This window comes from Gadus morhua, chromosome 4, assembly GCF_902167405.1.
Source record: "Gadus morhua chromosome 4, gadMor3.0, whole genome shotgun sequence".
In the NCBI taxonomy this organism is placed as follows: domain Eukaryota; kingdom Metazoa; phylum Chordata; class Actinopteri; order Gadiformes; family Gadidae; genus Gadus; species Gadus morhua.
Window position 1 is genome coordinate 21,034,852 of NC_044051.1, and position 15,218 is coordinate 21,050,069.

General features: G+C 43.1%; 1 protein-coding gene across 1 annotated transcript; it reads left to right on the top strand.

Moving 5' to 3' along the window:
• The first annotated feature begins 230 nt into the window (after positions 1-230).
• Positions 231-14,476, top strand: tbca (tubulin cofactor a). The gene is made up of 4 exons (XM_030354294.1): positions 231-457; positions 7,707-7,818; positions 12,356-12,442; positions 13,830-14,476. Exons 1-4 carry the CDS (start codon positions 405-407, stop codon positions 13,908-13,910), a joined length of 333 nt encoding a protein of 110 aa, XP_030210154.1. The 5' UTR covers positions 231-404; the 3' UTR covers positions 13,911-14,476.
• The last annotated feature ends 742 nt before the right edge of the window (positions 14,477-15,218 follow it).

Sequence of the window (15,218 nt, forward strand, 5' to 3'; positions counted from 1 at the left end):
TGACCATGTGAATGAGGCTGCAGTTCAGGTTTATAAGTTTATAAGTTTATAATTTTCCTTAAATATGATTGAATATTGAATATTAATTATATGTTATATTTATATATCTTCCATTAGTGTGTTCTTTACTTTTACTTTTGCTTGGACCCCGTTAATCACCGCTTGCGGTTATATTTATTATTATTTATTTACTTTTTAAATGCAAAGCTACATGGAGCCACAGGGGTGGAAGAGTCGCGGGTTTCTGACCGCTGGTTTTGACTGAAAACGCAGTAAAGAAATTGGGGAGCGTGACTCAGTCCTCACGCATGCGCACTGCTTGCAAGGCGCAGTACCCATACGCATAATTCTCCAGCATCACTCACTCCTTTACAGCGCAGCAAGGCTATCCAAAACACTACGAAATGGCAGACCCAAGAATACGGCAGGTGAAGATAAAGACCGGTGTTGTAAAACGGTAAGCCCGTTGTTCGATGTTTGAAATGTGAAAGATGCAGAGCTTTGTACAGAGACAGTAGCGTGGTACCTTAGCTCTGAGAGCTACAGACAACATAGCTCGGCTAGCATTACAAGCAGTTCTTGTCATCTTGGTGTATGTATCTAGCACTGGTTATTCAAGCAACCTGACATTCCCTATATCAATTAGTTTAATTCATAGCAGGATTGCCTTTCGCATTTAATGTCGTTATGGTATTTCAAAATATAGCCAAAGTTAGCTTGCTAGTAGTACCTCATACATGGGTGAGGTATTTGATGCTAGCTAGCTACGCTTCTTTTATTGAGAAATCAATTACGGACCCATTGACAAATACATGTAACAAAGGTTCAAATATATAAACCATAGATATAGTTTGTATTAAAGACCCGTCTTGTTTCACAAATGTTATAAATCCATCCCATCGTTGTTGGTGTTGTGTGAAGTCATGTTCCTGTCACGTGTCTTGGCCAAAGTACAAAATGATCAGAAAAACGTTCCAATTTAATCGATGCATTTGCACCTTTATGCAAACATATTTTACATCACGATTACATGTGGGATTCTAAATTTGAAACAGAAATTTGAATTGGTAACACATTGGTTATCACCTGCAGATATTCATATAGCAATGTGAGTGTTCAGGCCTCCGTTATGGTGCAAATGGGCAACCTTTCTTATCATGCTAAATATTCAAAAGCTTTACATTTCTATTAGCATAATGTGCTCCCTTGAAAAACATCGCATTAATATTGTCCTACTGCCAATTAGGGATGGGCGATATGGCCTAAAATCCATATTGCGATATACATTGCAGCCTCTTGCGATAACGATATATATCACGATATAAAAATCATAAAATAACCATTTCAGAAAAGGTTACATAGACCCTAAGGAAAGCCAAACTGCTAAATGTATTAGAAATGAGAAATTAAGTATGTCATTTTGAGAACATTTATTGTGCAACACTGTAATCATTTAACATAATGTTGCAGATAAATAAAAATCAAGCACAATAGCTGCAGAGACTTTAACAAAGAAAAAGCGTCAAGTATTGGGTTTCTTTCCTTTAGTGCAAACCATTCTAAAAGGCACTACACTTAGTTTAAGTCCTTGGTTCTTAAATTCCACCCAAGATGCAGAGAACAGGAAAAACTGGTCTCTTTTTAGATAAGGAACAGACACTGTACTGACAATTAGGGATGGGCATGATTAATTGATGATCAATCATTGATTGTTAAGAATTTTGTCGATCACGTGATATTTTTTATCGATCAAACAGAGGTTGTGTTCCATAGTGTGAAAGAGGAACAGCCAAGCCGTTGCTTGTCTATTTGATACAGATTTTGTCCTTTTGAATTGATTCCCGTGTCTAGTGCGCACTAAATGAGTTCAGTCCCTTGGTGCGGACATTCTGGGCTGTTGCAAATAAACCATCAAACTCGGGAACGGACCAAACAGCCAGTCCGAGACCCAGCCCGAGAGGTGGTCTCGGGTCGCTTCAAAACAAACCCTGGTGCGATTCGCTTGAGATGTGAAAGCGAACGCACCTCGGTCCGATCAAGTTCTAAAAATCATACGCCTCTTTGGACGTAACAGGCACCCGCTCAGCCGCGCGCATTATAAGAATTATTGTTTGATTAGCGTTAACTCCAAAATTAGCAGAACGTTGTCGGACCGTCGGGTGAAAATGAATCGTGGCTCAACATTGAGCAAAGAGGAGACGGAACGTCTATTGGACAAAAAGTTATCCAAAAGACATTCCGTCTCCTCTTTGTTCCATGTTGAGCCACGACTCAATTTCGCCCGACGGTCCGACAAAAGCGAATAAAAAGTATGCTGGAAAATATACATAAAAATGCCGATGCATTTAACACATTCTGAGTCAGGTTGAGGGAGAAGGAGTTGGACCGGTCCGCAGATCAATGTATATCACGCTGGATATGTTAACTTTCACCGGCGCTTTACCCCGCCCCGGACCTTTTTGTCCAATGATTTAACGTTCTTTGCACACATGCGAGTTTGTTGACAAATTCTGGCACTGTTGCGAAAGTTGCAATTTGAAATGGAACCGTACCAAACCGAAAATTAAAATTTGTATTTTGCGTCATCAACATGCATTATCGTGATAGAGCGATAGAAATAAAATCACTATCGTAGGCCATTTTTTATCGCTCATATCGTATATCGTTTATATCGCGCATTACTACTGCCAATGGACCTTTTCTACGTTGCTATATTGATTGGGTTTGGATTGCAAACCGTTGCCTGTAGTGGGTCGGTAATGGTAAATTGTTGATCTGTTCATTTTTGATCAACTGTTAGCTGATTAGAGATAGCACTTACCACTTTTTTTCATATCAATTCCTATAAATGTTTATTTTTCATTACTGTACAATCAACACTCCCGTTTTCTCCATCGCTAATCCAATGGAAAAACAAAGGTTGCATTCTAATATACAGGTGCTGGTCATATTATTAGAATATCATGAAAAAGTTGATTTATTTCATTAATTCCATTTAGAAAGTCAAACCTGTAGAATGTATACATTCATTCCAAACAGACTGATAAATTATAAGTGTTTTTTGCCAAAAAGAAGATGAGTATAGCTGACAACCAATGAAAACCCTAAATTCAACATCTCAGAAAATTAGAATATGGTGAAAAGGTCAGATATTGAAGACACCTGGTGCCACACTCTAATTAGCTAACTAACTCAAAACACCTGGAAAAGCCTTTAAATGGTCTCTCGTTTTGATTCTGTATGACACACAATCATGGGGAAGACTGCTGACTTGACAACTGTCCAAAAGATGACCATTGATACTTTAAAGAAGGAGGGCAAGACACAAAAGGTCATTGCCAAAGAGGTTGGATGTTCCCAGAGCTCTGTGTCCAAGCACATTAATAGAGAGGCGAAGGGAAGAAAAAGATGTGGTAGAAAAGAGTGTACAAGCAAGAGGGATAAACGCGCCCTGGAGAGGATTGTCAAACAAAACCGATTCAAAAATGTGGGGGAGATCCACAAAGAGTGGACTGTTGCTGGAGTCAGTGCTTCAAGAAGCACCACACACCGACGTATGCAAGATATGGGCTTCAGCTGTCGCATTCCTCGTGTAAAGCCACTCTTGAATAAGAGACAACGTCAAAAGCGTCTCGCCTGGGCTCAAGACAAAAAGGACTGGACTGCTGCTGAGTGGTCCAAAGTTATGTTTTCAGATGAAAGTAAATTTTGTATCTCCTTTGGAAATCAAGGTCCCAGAGTCTGGAGGAAGACAGGAGAGGCACAGAATCCACGTTGCCTGAAGTCCAGTGTAAAATTTCCACAGTCAGTAATGGTCTGGGGTGCCATGTCATCTGCTGCTGTTGGTCCACTGTGTTTCCTGAGGTCCAGGGTCAATGCAGCAGTCTACCAGGAAGTTTTAGAACACTTTATGCTGCCTGCCGCGGACCAACTTTATGGAGGTGACGATTTCATTTTCCAACATGACTTGGCACCTGCACACAGTGCCAAATCTACCAGTACCTGGTCTAAGGACCATGGTATCCCTCTTCTTGATTGGCCTGCAAACTCACCTGACCTTAACCCCATAGAAAACCTATGGGGTATTGTGAAGCGGAAGATGCGAGATGCCAGACCCAACAATGCTGAAGAGCTGAAGGCCACTATTAAAGCAACCTGGGCTCTCATAACACCTGAGGAGTGCAACAGACTGGTCGACTCCATGCCACGCCGTATTGCTGCAGCAATTCAGGCAAAAGGAGCTGCAACTAAGTATTGATTGCCATACATGCTGAAACTTTCCATGTTCATACTTTTCAGTTGGCCCACATTTCTAAAAAATCATTTTTTGTACGAGTCGTAACTAATATTCTAATTTTCTGAGATACTGAATTTGGGATTTTCAGTAATTGTCAGTACTAATCATCCAAATTAAAAGAAATAAACATTTCAAATATATCACTGTGTGTAATGAATTGATATAATATGTAAGTTTCACGTTCTGAATATAATTACTGAAATAAATCAACTTTTTCATGATATTCTAATAATTTGACTAGCACCTGTACATATTCAGCAGCTATCATTGTTGAATGAGGAAAAATGTAACTTATTTTAGTGTATAGGAAAATATCTCGACGTCGGCTGGTAGGTAACAACAAAGGTGAAGGACTGTGACCATCGTGGAGAGTTTAGAATTGGCGGGAGAGGCCAAGTTAATTTGCAATACACAATTAAATTTCAATTCAATTTTATTTGTATAGCCCTTAATCACATTAGTCTCAAAGGGCTTAACAGGCCAAATATTCATGACAGCCCCCTTTACCCAAGCCCCCACACGGGCAAGAAAAGAACACAAGGGTAAAGTATATCCCTTTAACCTTTGATTTGACTTATATAATAAATCATATAAGTCAAATCATCAAGTTAAAGATTTGATGGAAGTTAAACAGACGCTTTTAGCCAAAGCGAATTACATCGTTTAATACACACATTGGCACACCGACGGTAGAGTCAACCATGCAAAGCGACAGCCAGCTCGTCAGGAGCAGTTAGCGTTAGGTGTCTTGCTCAGAGACGCATCAACACTCAGCTAGGAGGAGCTGGGGATTGAACCAGCAACCTTTTGGTTACAAGACAACTACTCTACCTCCTGAGTTAAGCCGACCCCTTTTTGTGATTTTTCGCCGTTATTTTCCTTGTAAAGTGTGAAACGTTGGACGCACACATGCTGCATGAACGCTTGAATCGCTTGAAGTAATAAGGCGGAAGGTAGTTGAAGTTGTTGCAGTTCAAGACGACGCCACTGGTCAAATTTAAGGGAAAGATCCGGTGGTTGGTTACTATTGCGACACCGTTCTCAATTCACGTTGATTGGTTAATGAACACCTCTGTCCTACTGTATAAATGGGGACCATATGCCCATATACGCCCGCATCTGTGATCGGATGCCACAGTCGGGTGCCCTTACTTCTGATAAGAAAAAACAGACGCGTCTTAAAAGTTACTGAAATAAGACCTTAATTTAGCAAAAAAATCCTATTTTTTCGACTCCCCCCAAAACACTAAGCGCCCCTACTCTGCCTACCTGTTATATCAGACCCTCCAGGATTTCGAGATGTTGCGATTTGCAACTTCAATGCAACATTAAGATGCTGCAAAAGATAGATATATTTAGGTATTTTAGTTTGTTAAGGTTTGAATGAAATTGTCCATTAGTTTGAAACCAACAATAAAAAAAATCGGGCCAAATCGCCCGGCCCTAATTTCAATGTATCTTGGGCATCGTGGATTGTGTGTAAACCTCTTCTACCCAGATGCACTCATTCCGTTTAGAGTTCTTATCCAACAAACAGGTTCTCCGGTGTTTCTTCCTGTCCTGACTTGTGGCGCTTCCGTCGGTGTAAAATAGGTGTCATCGCCAATGTTGACATGCTTATCATCATTTCACACCCCTTCAAATCTGCAGTCTCTCCCTGCCTGCCGCCTGCTGGCTCCCTACATGTCTCTGGTGCCCCCCTCCCCCCAGCCCTCCTCCGTTCAGCAGGGCTCTCTTATGCTTGGCCCTTCCTCCTCCTCGCGGTGCCTCTCTGAACATTGCACTCAGCGGGACCCTTGCCAGGCAGGCGGACGCTCTTAATAAAATGACAACCGTAATTTGCCTTTGTCATTGCGGTCCTGGGCTCGGAGATGCGCCGCGGCTCAAAGATACAGTTCCTCGGAGGAAGGCGGCCGACGACTGTCGGGGCTCTAATTCCCTTTTTTTTTTCATTTTCCAGAGAGCTGCCTTTTCCATTAAGCCCGGGGTGGCAGGTCCATTTAAAACCAGCCCGGACCACCCACCCGGCGTTCTCCATCGAGCTGTAGTCTGGGAGAAATAAGAAATTAACATCAGGGTTGGCTCGTGGTGGTGGGGGGTGGACATTTTGTTATTAGACTGTCCTTCAGTTTTATTCAAATGATTCCCACCTTCCTCCATCTCATCGCCCCCCTTTCCCCCGCCCCACCCTCCACTCAATGCTGTGACTTTCCAGAAGAGTGGCATCCCTCATTCCAGCGTGGGGAGATGGGAAGACACACTGCTCCTGCATATGCGACCAGTTTCAGGGCGATCTTGAGGTGGAAGGTATTAAAAGGAGCGGTAATTGATAGTAAAATATGCCCGTGGCTGGGCGTTGGGTCCCAGTAATATGGCTGATTAATGGAGGAGCACTCGCGTGCACAGGACTGATACTACTGAGAAATTATTTTGCTTTGTCATTCTGATGAGCAAGCGCAGCCGGAATAATACTATTAGTTGTGAATCATTATCAATAGGGATATTTTCAAACTCCATTATGCCAATGAAGGTCGGAATCTATTTAATGTGTTTAGTTCCATTTGGCCCCTAATTGATAATCAAAATGTATCAATGTACTCAAGCCTCAATTTTCACTAACAATCAAGGAAAAGTGGGCCATTTACCACCTGACTTGGTCCAAATTAGGGCCTAAATTGATGATCAATTAATCTCTACAAAAAGACGTGTGTGTGTGTGTGTGTGTGGTTGGATATGGGGGAGAAGTGTGTGTGCGTGTTGATGGATAGAGTATCATCCTGCTGCTCGTGCTCACAGCTGTACTTGAGGTACTGAAGTACCGGCTACAAGTTATCCAGGGTACATGATTTTGTATTGCCACTAACCAAAGCCTTGTTTCTTCTAACGAGGGTTGAACAATTCATATATTTATGAACTGAATCTGGAATCACATTGGACAGAATGTACATAAAGGTGCTTTTCGGTCTTAGCTTATTATATTCTGTCAACACCCTTGTTCATTCAACAAAAGTACAAAAGCTGTTTGTAACGGTGAGATCCGTTACAAGTGCCGTCTAGTGCCGTCTAAATGACTGCATCTGCATCACTGCCCTACGCAGTGCAGTGTACCACCATGAAGAGGACTGATGGGGTGGTGGAGCTGTATATCTGGCCCGCCTACAGCTGATGATCTGACTCCGTCCTCACTCTGACACATGTTGAGGGGGGTGGGGAGGGGGTAATCAGGATGGATGGCCCACCCTATGAAAGGTGACCATCACAGCCCCCCCCCCCCCCCCCTTTATTGCTTGTCTGAGAGACGGGGACGTGTATGTTTTATGTGTCAAGTGACAATGTAACACCGTGGCGGCGCTGGCGGGACGTTGAACTGTGGTTGGCGTGTTGTCTCATTTGCGTCCTGTTTGTGCAGGTTGGCCAAGGAGGAGGTCATGTACATAAAAGAGGTCAAGCAGCAGGAAGACAAGATTGAACGCCTCAAGGTGGAAGATAAGGACTTGTGTCCTCATGTCCTCAGTAAACAGGTACATGGGTGTTGGGGCTGGTATGAACGGGATTTGGTAATGCATGTCATTATCGTTAAGATTTATAACTAGGGCTGTTGAATGATTTTAAGAAACTAATTTATCAAATTACACTTTGTGTGTTATTTATGCAGAACATCACGTATATTTCAATACAGGTATGAACAGAGACAACGAGGTGTATTAAAACTAGCATGCAATGCATTGTTCATGACCAATTACCTCCACCTGGGTCCTGGAGGGGCTCAGCCACCTCTTGGGCTGTGACTAGCCATCTCCTCAGCTCTGCGGCGTTAGCGCTGCTAGGCTTGATCTGCCCTACTTCTTACTAAATTTGCTGAGAGCGTTGAGGAACCCGCAGTCATCGAGGTTGTCTGTATTCGTTCTCTGTATGATTCAGTACATGGAATGATGGAAAGGAAGATTCTTCACTGCAGCTTTCATGTTATCTGACATCTTATCCTTGACTCCCGGTTCCTTGCCACCGCAATCAAATCATTGGTATCTGTGCCGTGGCTATCCTCCGTCTTCATCACGTTGGCGAGTACTAGGTAGGTTTCCATCCCTTATCAATGAGGTGTGCTGTAACCCCCTAAATTGCTATGGTTACTCCCTGAGGATCGTGGACCCAGTCAGTGTAACAAGCTCAGCTTGTGCCAATATCAACTCCTTTAACTTTTCTTCAGAGTCTTACAAGCTGTGGATTTAGTTGGCGACTGTTCTTCTTGAGGGTTGGATGTAGATGGGGTCGGTGGACGCAGTTTGGATCGCATATGGGATCGATGTTAATAGGACATGCCTAACATAAGTATTGTATGTTTATGATGGTAAAAGAAGTGTCATGTATTTTGACTTAATTGGCTTAAAAATATGCTTTAATTGGCGTAAAATAATTTGAGTTATACAATCTAGATTGTAAAACTGTTGTTGAACCAAGATCATCCCTTGTGTTAACTGGGCCTAGAGCTTTGTGCATTTCATGACTGAGCAGAGATCTTCCTGTAAGATTCTGTTCCTCGTTGTGAACCACGGTGGGTCCACAATAATAATGCGAGACTTTGGCTTGGGTGTCATTGGTAATCATCCTGACGTCATTAAATGATGCGACTTTTGGGAACTGCGGACACGGCTGGTAATTGAAGGCCTCCTGATAGTCTGCTGGCCCGTTGCGTTCTCCTCATTCATCAACACTCTAGCGTGTCTCTCTTCCCCCTCGCCTGCAGCAGGCGCGTCAGTCCGTCCTCAACAGGTGTATGATAAAGCTTGTCATACTGTTTACATGAACAAGTACAACTATACAGTACATATAATAACATTGCACAATTTGATTGAATTATGGATCATTTCCATCTTGTGGTTCAGCGGGTGCCATTCAGGATGGTGAGGTGCTGAGCAGGGGTTGGGATTATGGCGTGCCAGGTGCATTCAAGTGTGGCCAGGTGGACTGAGGCGGGGCCGGTTGGACTGAGGCGGGGATAGGTGAATTAAGAACTGTGTTGTTGGTCCAGCACCAGAACCGTGTTGTTGGTCCAGCACCAGAACCGTGTTGTTGGTTCAGCACCAGAACCGTGTTGTTGGTTCAGCACCAGAACCGTTGTTCAAGCATTAGAGCTGGGTAAATAAATCGATTTAATCGATTTTGGATCGATTTCATTTAAATTTTGCATATTCGATTCATAGGGCATGAGATGGATTTTATTTATTTTTTCTTTGTTAACATTATTATTTTTGCACTTTAAGAAACAATGCCTTAATGCTATTGGCAGTGATGGAATGTTGTAGTTCAAGTATACTTTCACTTGCAATTCCTTTCTAATTTCAAAATTACACTTTTGAGACTTGAGACAGTTTTATTTAAAGCTCAAGTTTAAACTGTCCAATTTAAGTTTGCACTTAAAACCTGTTTGAGATGAAGAGAAAACATTAAGTATATTTGTATTTTGGAACACGGTTGAGCCTTTTTCATTATTTAAGAGCGGATTAAATCGAAACGTGATTAAAGGGACTCTCACCTTTGTTGCATTTGAGAATTACAGCACATTCAAATCATCCCGCCTTCCTCCAATGCCCCACCCCCTAAGCGTTATTTTTTACAAGTACAAAACTAAGCGTTATTTTTTAACGAGTACTGTAACGACCTCGCCGGTGACATAATGATGTCGAGTCATTAGTAGTTGAAGGTAGTTTTAATGAACCAAAACCAGGTCACTGAAACCCGTAACATTGTAACCAACGGCAGAAAACCGACACAAAACAAACCCCGGTTACCCCGGCAACCCCCAACACGGTCTCACTCGCGTGCAGGCCCCCACCCTCCTGTTCTTCCAAGGCCCTCCCCCAGCTGACCTAATGATTCGCCCCCACGCTGATTGACAAGAAGAACATTACAATACATGCACATAGAACAACTGGCATAACGGACAACGAAATATAATGTAACACATAACACACAAACTATTTAACTGTCCCAGGGTCGCTACAGCACAAAAGTTCTAGACTCCCATGGGTTATGTTTAGACTCCCAGGGGTCATAATATAGAAACGTGTATGAGCATTACAAACAGAGTGGCGGGACAACGTAGCGTCTGAGGCCGAAATGGGTCCCCTAATCTGACTGAATAGTGCGGTTGTTTGCCAACGGTCTGGAGGTCTTCCTGGAGCTCCAGAGTAGCGGGACAACGTCGCGTCTGAGTCCGAAATGGGTACCGTAATCGGACTGAGTGTGGCGGTTGGTTGCCCACGGTCTTGAGGTCTTCCTGGAGCTCCAGAGTAGCGGGACAACGTCGCGTCTGAGTCCGAAACGGGTCCCCTAATCGGACTGAGTGGTGCGGTTGGTTGCCAACGGTCTGGAGGTCCTGAGAATCATCCAGGGGAGCGGGACCACTTGGCTTCTGAGGCCGAATCGGGTCCCCTTGTCGGACTGAATGGTGCAGTTGGTGGCCAACAGTCTGGAGGTCTTCCTGAGGCTCCAGAGGAGGGTAACTCTGTGAGTCTGAGTCCGAGATGAGTCCCCTAATCAGACTGAATGGTGCAGTTTCAGTACGCCGTGGACGACTTTGGTCTGCCATCGTCAGTCGCTACGGTCGCTACTCGCTACTGTCTGCCGTGGAATCAAAACAAACCCTCTAGTTGAGGACGCGCCTTGATGACGCGGGCCCGAATGCGCCACAAGAAGCAGACGGAAAACCTTATATATCCATGCAGCAAACAGACAGGTCTGTCGGCCAATAAGGTCATTCGGTCCGAAGAATTTTATTGGTTGAAGTTTTCACTAAATATTATGAGAGTAAAATAATTGTTTGTTTTTACTCCTGGTGGGTCTGTCTTGCATATTAGAGTGTTATTACCTTATTAATACCAATTTAACCTTATCCAAAAAAAGTGTAAAAATGCAACAAAGGTAAGAGTCCCTTTAATCGATTTGGAACCTTATGCATCAAAATCGAATTGATTTAGGAAATTGGCCACGATGCCCAGCCCTATTCAGCATCAGAACCGTGTTGTTGGTTCAGCATCAGAACCGTGTTGTTGGTTCAGCATCAGAACTGTGTTGTTGGTTCAGCATCAGAACCGTGTTGTTGGTTCAGCACCAGAACCGTGGTGTTGGTCCAGCACCAGAACCGTGGTGTTGGTCCAGCATCAGAACCGTGTTGTTGGTCCAGCACCAGAACCGTGTTGTTGGTCCAGCACCAGAACCGTGTTGTTGGTCCAGCACCTGAACCGTGTTGTTGGTCCAGCACCTGAACCGTGTTGTTGGTCCAGCACCTGAACCGTGTTGTTGGTCCAGCACCTGAACCGAGTTTCTGGTTCAGCATCTGAACCGTGTGGTGGTTCAGGTTTTGTGATTGGAGCGTTGCTGGGCTCTGAGCAATGCATCCATTGCATGTTTTATACTGCAGCCGGCTGCTCCCGCTGGGGGTATTTGCAGCGAGGGGGGGACGGGATAAAGTGGTAGTGGAATAACATTGTGATGCCCCTTCACATGTCATCTGGAAGAGTGCGTCGGAACTACAGAGAATGGAATCCTGCGGTTGAAATACTTTACAATACTTCTATAGTTTCACTTCAGAGCCATGTTTGTGTGACATGTTATACAAATAAATGGTAATGGTTGAAGTATGGAACTGGGTTAAAGTAGGGATTTATTTAATGCAGTTCGCAGATGTTCATGGTAACTGCCAGGACTGTCAACTAGGGGTTGGGGAGATAATCGATCCGTGTAAGTCTTCTTTGATACCAAGTAGATTCACAAATTCCATTTTTTTTTTTGATTATTTGTGCTTACTTTCATCTGTCAGGTTTATATTATTGCAATCAGTTGCTATATCTTCTCAAATATGAAAACGACAATTTTATGCTCGCTTTACTCTGCTTTCATCCCGTCTTTTGCCACACCGCTTTTCTTAATGCAGAGTGGACTGGATCTGAATTAGCACTCTGATTTAATGAATCCATTATCCATTTGGGATCTTAATGTGACCCCAAGAATAGACCTGTGAGACCCCTGCTAACATGGTTATCGTCTTTGCGTCCTCAGGTGGAGGTTCTCCAGGAGGCCAAGATGATGGTCCCAGATTGTCACCGCCGTCTGGCCAAGGCCCACGCAGACCTGGTCCAGCTGATGGTAGGATCACACCCAGAACACCACCCACCTGGCAGTACCTCTGGTTTAATATAGGTCCTCATGATATCACATCGCTCTGATCTTCATCTGGGATCCAGCAGTCCTAGTACGTAACAGCAGAACTCCTGGTCCAGCAGTCCTACTGTGTTATAGCAGAACCTCTCCAGTAGTCCTACTAGGTTATAGTAGAACTCCTGGTCCAGCAGTCCTACTGTTTTACAGCAGAACTTCTGGTCCAGCAGTCTTACTTATAGCAGAACCTCTGGTCCAATAGTCCTACTGTGTAACGGAAGAATTTCTGGTCCAGTAGTCGGACTGTGTTGTAGCAGAATTTCCTGGAAGAAAAGTTACTTGCACAAGTGGAATAGGTTTTCAGAAGGGATTTGAATATGTGTATAACTGCATTGGCAAGACTTTGTGTGTTCCAATTAAGCTCTTACGGAGCCCCGCCTCCAACAACAAGATTGGATGTAACAAATATTAAGTGACAGAAGGTGAAACGGCCCGTTCACCCAGACTTGACCTAATTTGCAATCAGACCTAAGATATGACTAAAGTTTGAATATGCTCCTACTTTGATGGAAGCATTCTGAAAGAGTGGGATCCTATATTGTAGTTGGTTACATAATCTTCAGGCTATATTTTCCTCTGCGATGTTCGTTTTAAAGTGGACTACAGGAAGATTATGTCTAGAAAAATATCCCCTTCATGGATTGACTGGTGGGTGGGTGTGTATTATTCATGAGAAGCCTTCTAGTGTGAAAACTGAATAAAGAACTGCAGGCTTAAAAGAAAATCTAAATGGATTAATGTGTTCATCAATATAATGAATAACAATCGTTGGCCCTCAATAGGTTATTATATTGCACATGTTCTTCTTTCTTGCATTATGGGCTGTATTCATGCATATTTGCATTGTTAAGTCTTCTCTTCATGCAGCCATTTCTTACTATTCTCAATGTATTGAATGTGTTTTGCTTGAATAAGGTGACTTTAGCTGCACAGCGAGGCCTGCTTCTATTGACGAGCAAGGTTGGATTGAGAGGAATATGTGATAGTTCCATTAGACTCATTGACTTCTGGATTTGAAGGAGCTGATGCTAATGTACCAGTCAGAGCAGCTTCATATCAGCTATTGACCTAGAATCAGTTACAGTACACGGTCCCTGCTTAATCCACTCAACATCCTCTGTATCCATTCAAATCTCGTCGTGGAGAGGAGTTTATTGAATGAAAGCAAAGTCTATTGTTTTCTCGCATTGTGCATGTGATGTTTTTGAAATTGTAAAGAATTGCAATTCCTTTGGTCCTTTTTACTAATTCCCAGTATCTTCAAACCAGAAAAAAAAACAAGTTTATGTGTGTGGGTTGTGCTCTGTTTCTGCAGGAAACGCTGGAGGACTTGGCTGAATCAGAGGAGTACATAGAGGCCAGGAGCATATTGGACTCAGTGAAGCTTGAAGGATGATGTTCTTGCCGTGCGATGCACCACTAAAATATCCATTCCTTTCGTCAGGCCTTGTTTGGAAACACGGGAGCAATCAGAATCAGTCGGCCTCCTTGCAATTACCATCGTCGACCCGCCACTCCTTTTTTACGTGTTTCACTTCACTGTAGACAAACCCAAGACCATTAAAATGAACACATTGTGTTGTGTTCAGTTGTTTTCGCTTTCAAAATAAAAATTGTGTTTTACTTGCTTATGAAATCGTATGTTTTAATATCAGCGTGTTTTTTGTTTGAGCATTGCCTTATTGTCTGCTCAACCAGTTCTAACAAATGTGGAATTATTTCACATAATTTATTTATAGTCATTGTTATATTGCAAAGTTTGGGGTATATTTTACACATTTGAATTATACTGGAAAGGGGAATATTTCATTTGAAAAATCAGCTTGCATCATTTTATCCTCTGCACAGAACTCTTCTGCAATATCAATAATGAAAATCGATGGTCAGCCATGTTCCTGCATGCTTTAAGATCTGCATGTCAAAACCTGTATGATGAACAAAATATAAACTTTACATACGGAGCTTCGATCGACTTATTTCTTCAGAAATCAGCTACATGTAGGCCTATTCTACAAGAATAGCGGTGCATCAAATTGCAAATATTATCTTGTAAAAAAGTATTCAACACTGGGCAAGATATTGGGAATGCATGGGAGAAGAAAAAAAACGAGCTGAAATATTAGATAAACTCAGCGTCCAGACAAATTAGGGTTCCATTTGTCTTGCTCCTTATTGGACACATTTGGATAAGGCCGGGATCACCCGAGTCTCATCAGCTCTAATGAGGCGCCACGGCTCCGTGACGCCCAGCCGCTCCCTCTTGTTAAGAGAATCGCTCTTCAATGCTGATTATTTTATTTGCAGTCATAATTATATTTCTTTCGGATAAATCACGGTCTAATCGAGTCCTTGCAGGGCAGTGGCGATAATTAAGGCATGAGATGCGTACGGGGGTTCCTGCTGCAGCCTGCTGTGTGGTCGGAGCCGGCGGACGGACAGCTGATGGACGTCTGGCCCAACGCGCGCCTTCCTCCAGCGCACCACTTCGCCTCTCAGCCTCATGCTCAAACACAACAACTTATTACTTCTAATCCTCCGACTGTCACCAAATCACCCGCACCAAACAAGAATTGAATTTGTTAAACGTGCGATTGTGCAGATGGAAGATCGATTTTTTTTCTCCCTCTCCCTCCTTCCCTCTCTCCATCCCTCCCTCCATATAGAAATCTCTAATTGAGTGAATGCCGACGTCCAGTAGGGCGGA

Coding starts and splice junctions, on each gene's coding strand:
- tbca (XM_030354294.1), top strand. CDS start 405: ATGGCAGACCCAAGAATACGGCAGGTGAAGATAAAGACCGGTGTTGTA. Junction 7,819..12,355: donor CTCATGTCCTCAGTAAACAG/GTACATGGGTGT, acceptor TTGCGTCCTCAG/GTGGAGGTTCTCCAGGAGGC. Junction 12,443..13,829: donor CAGACCTGGTCCAGCTGATG/GTAGGATCACAC, acceptor CTGTTTCTGCAG/GAAACGCTGGAGGACTTGGC.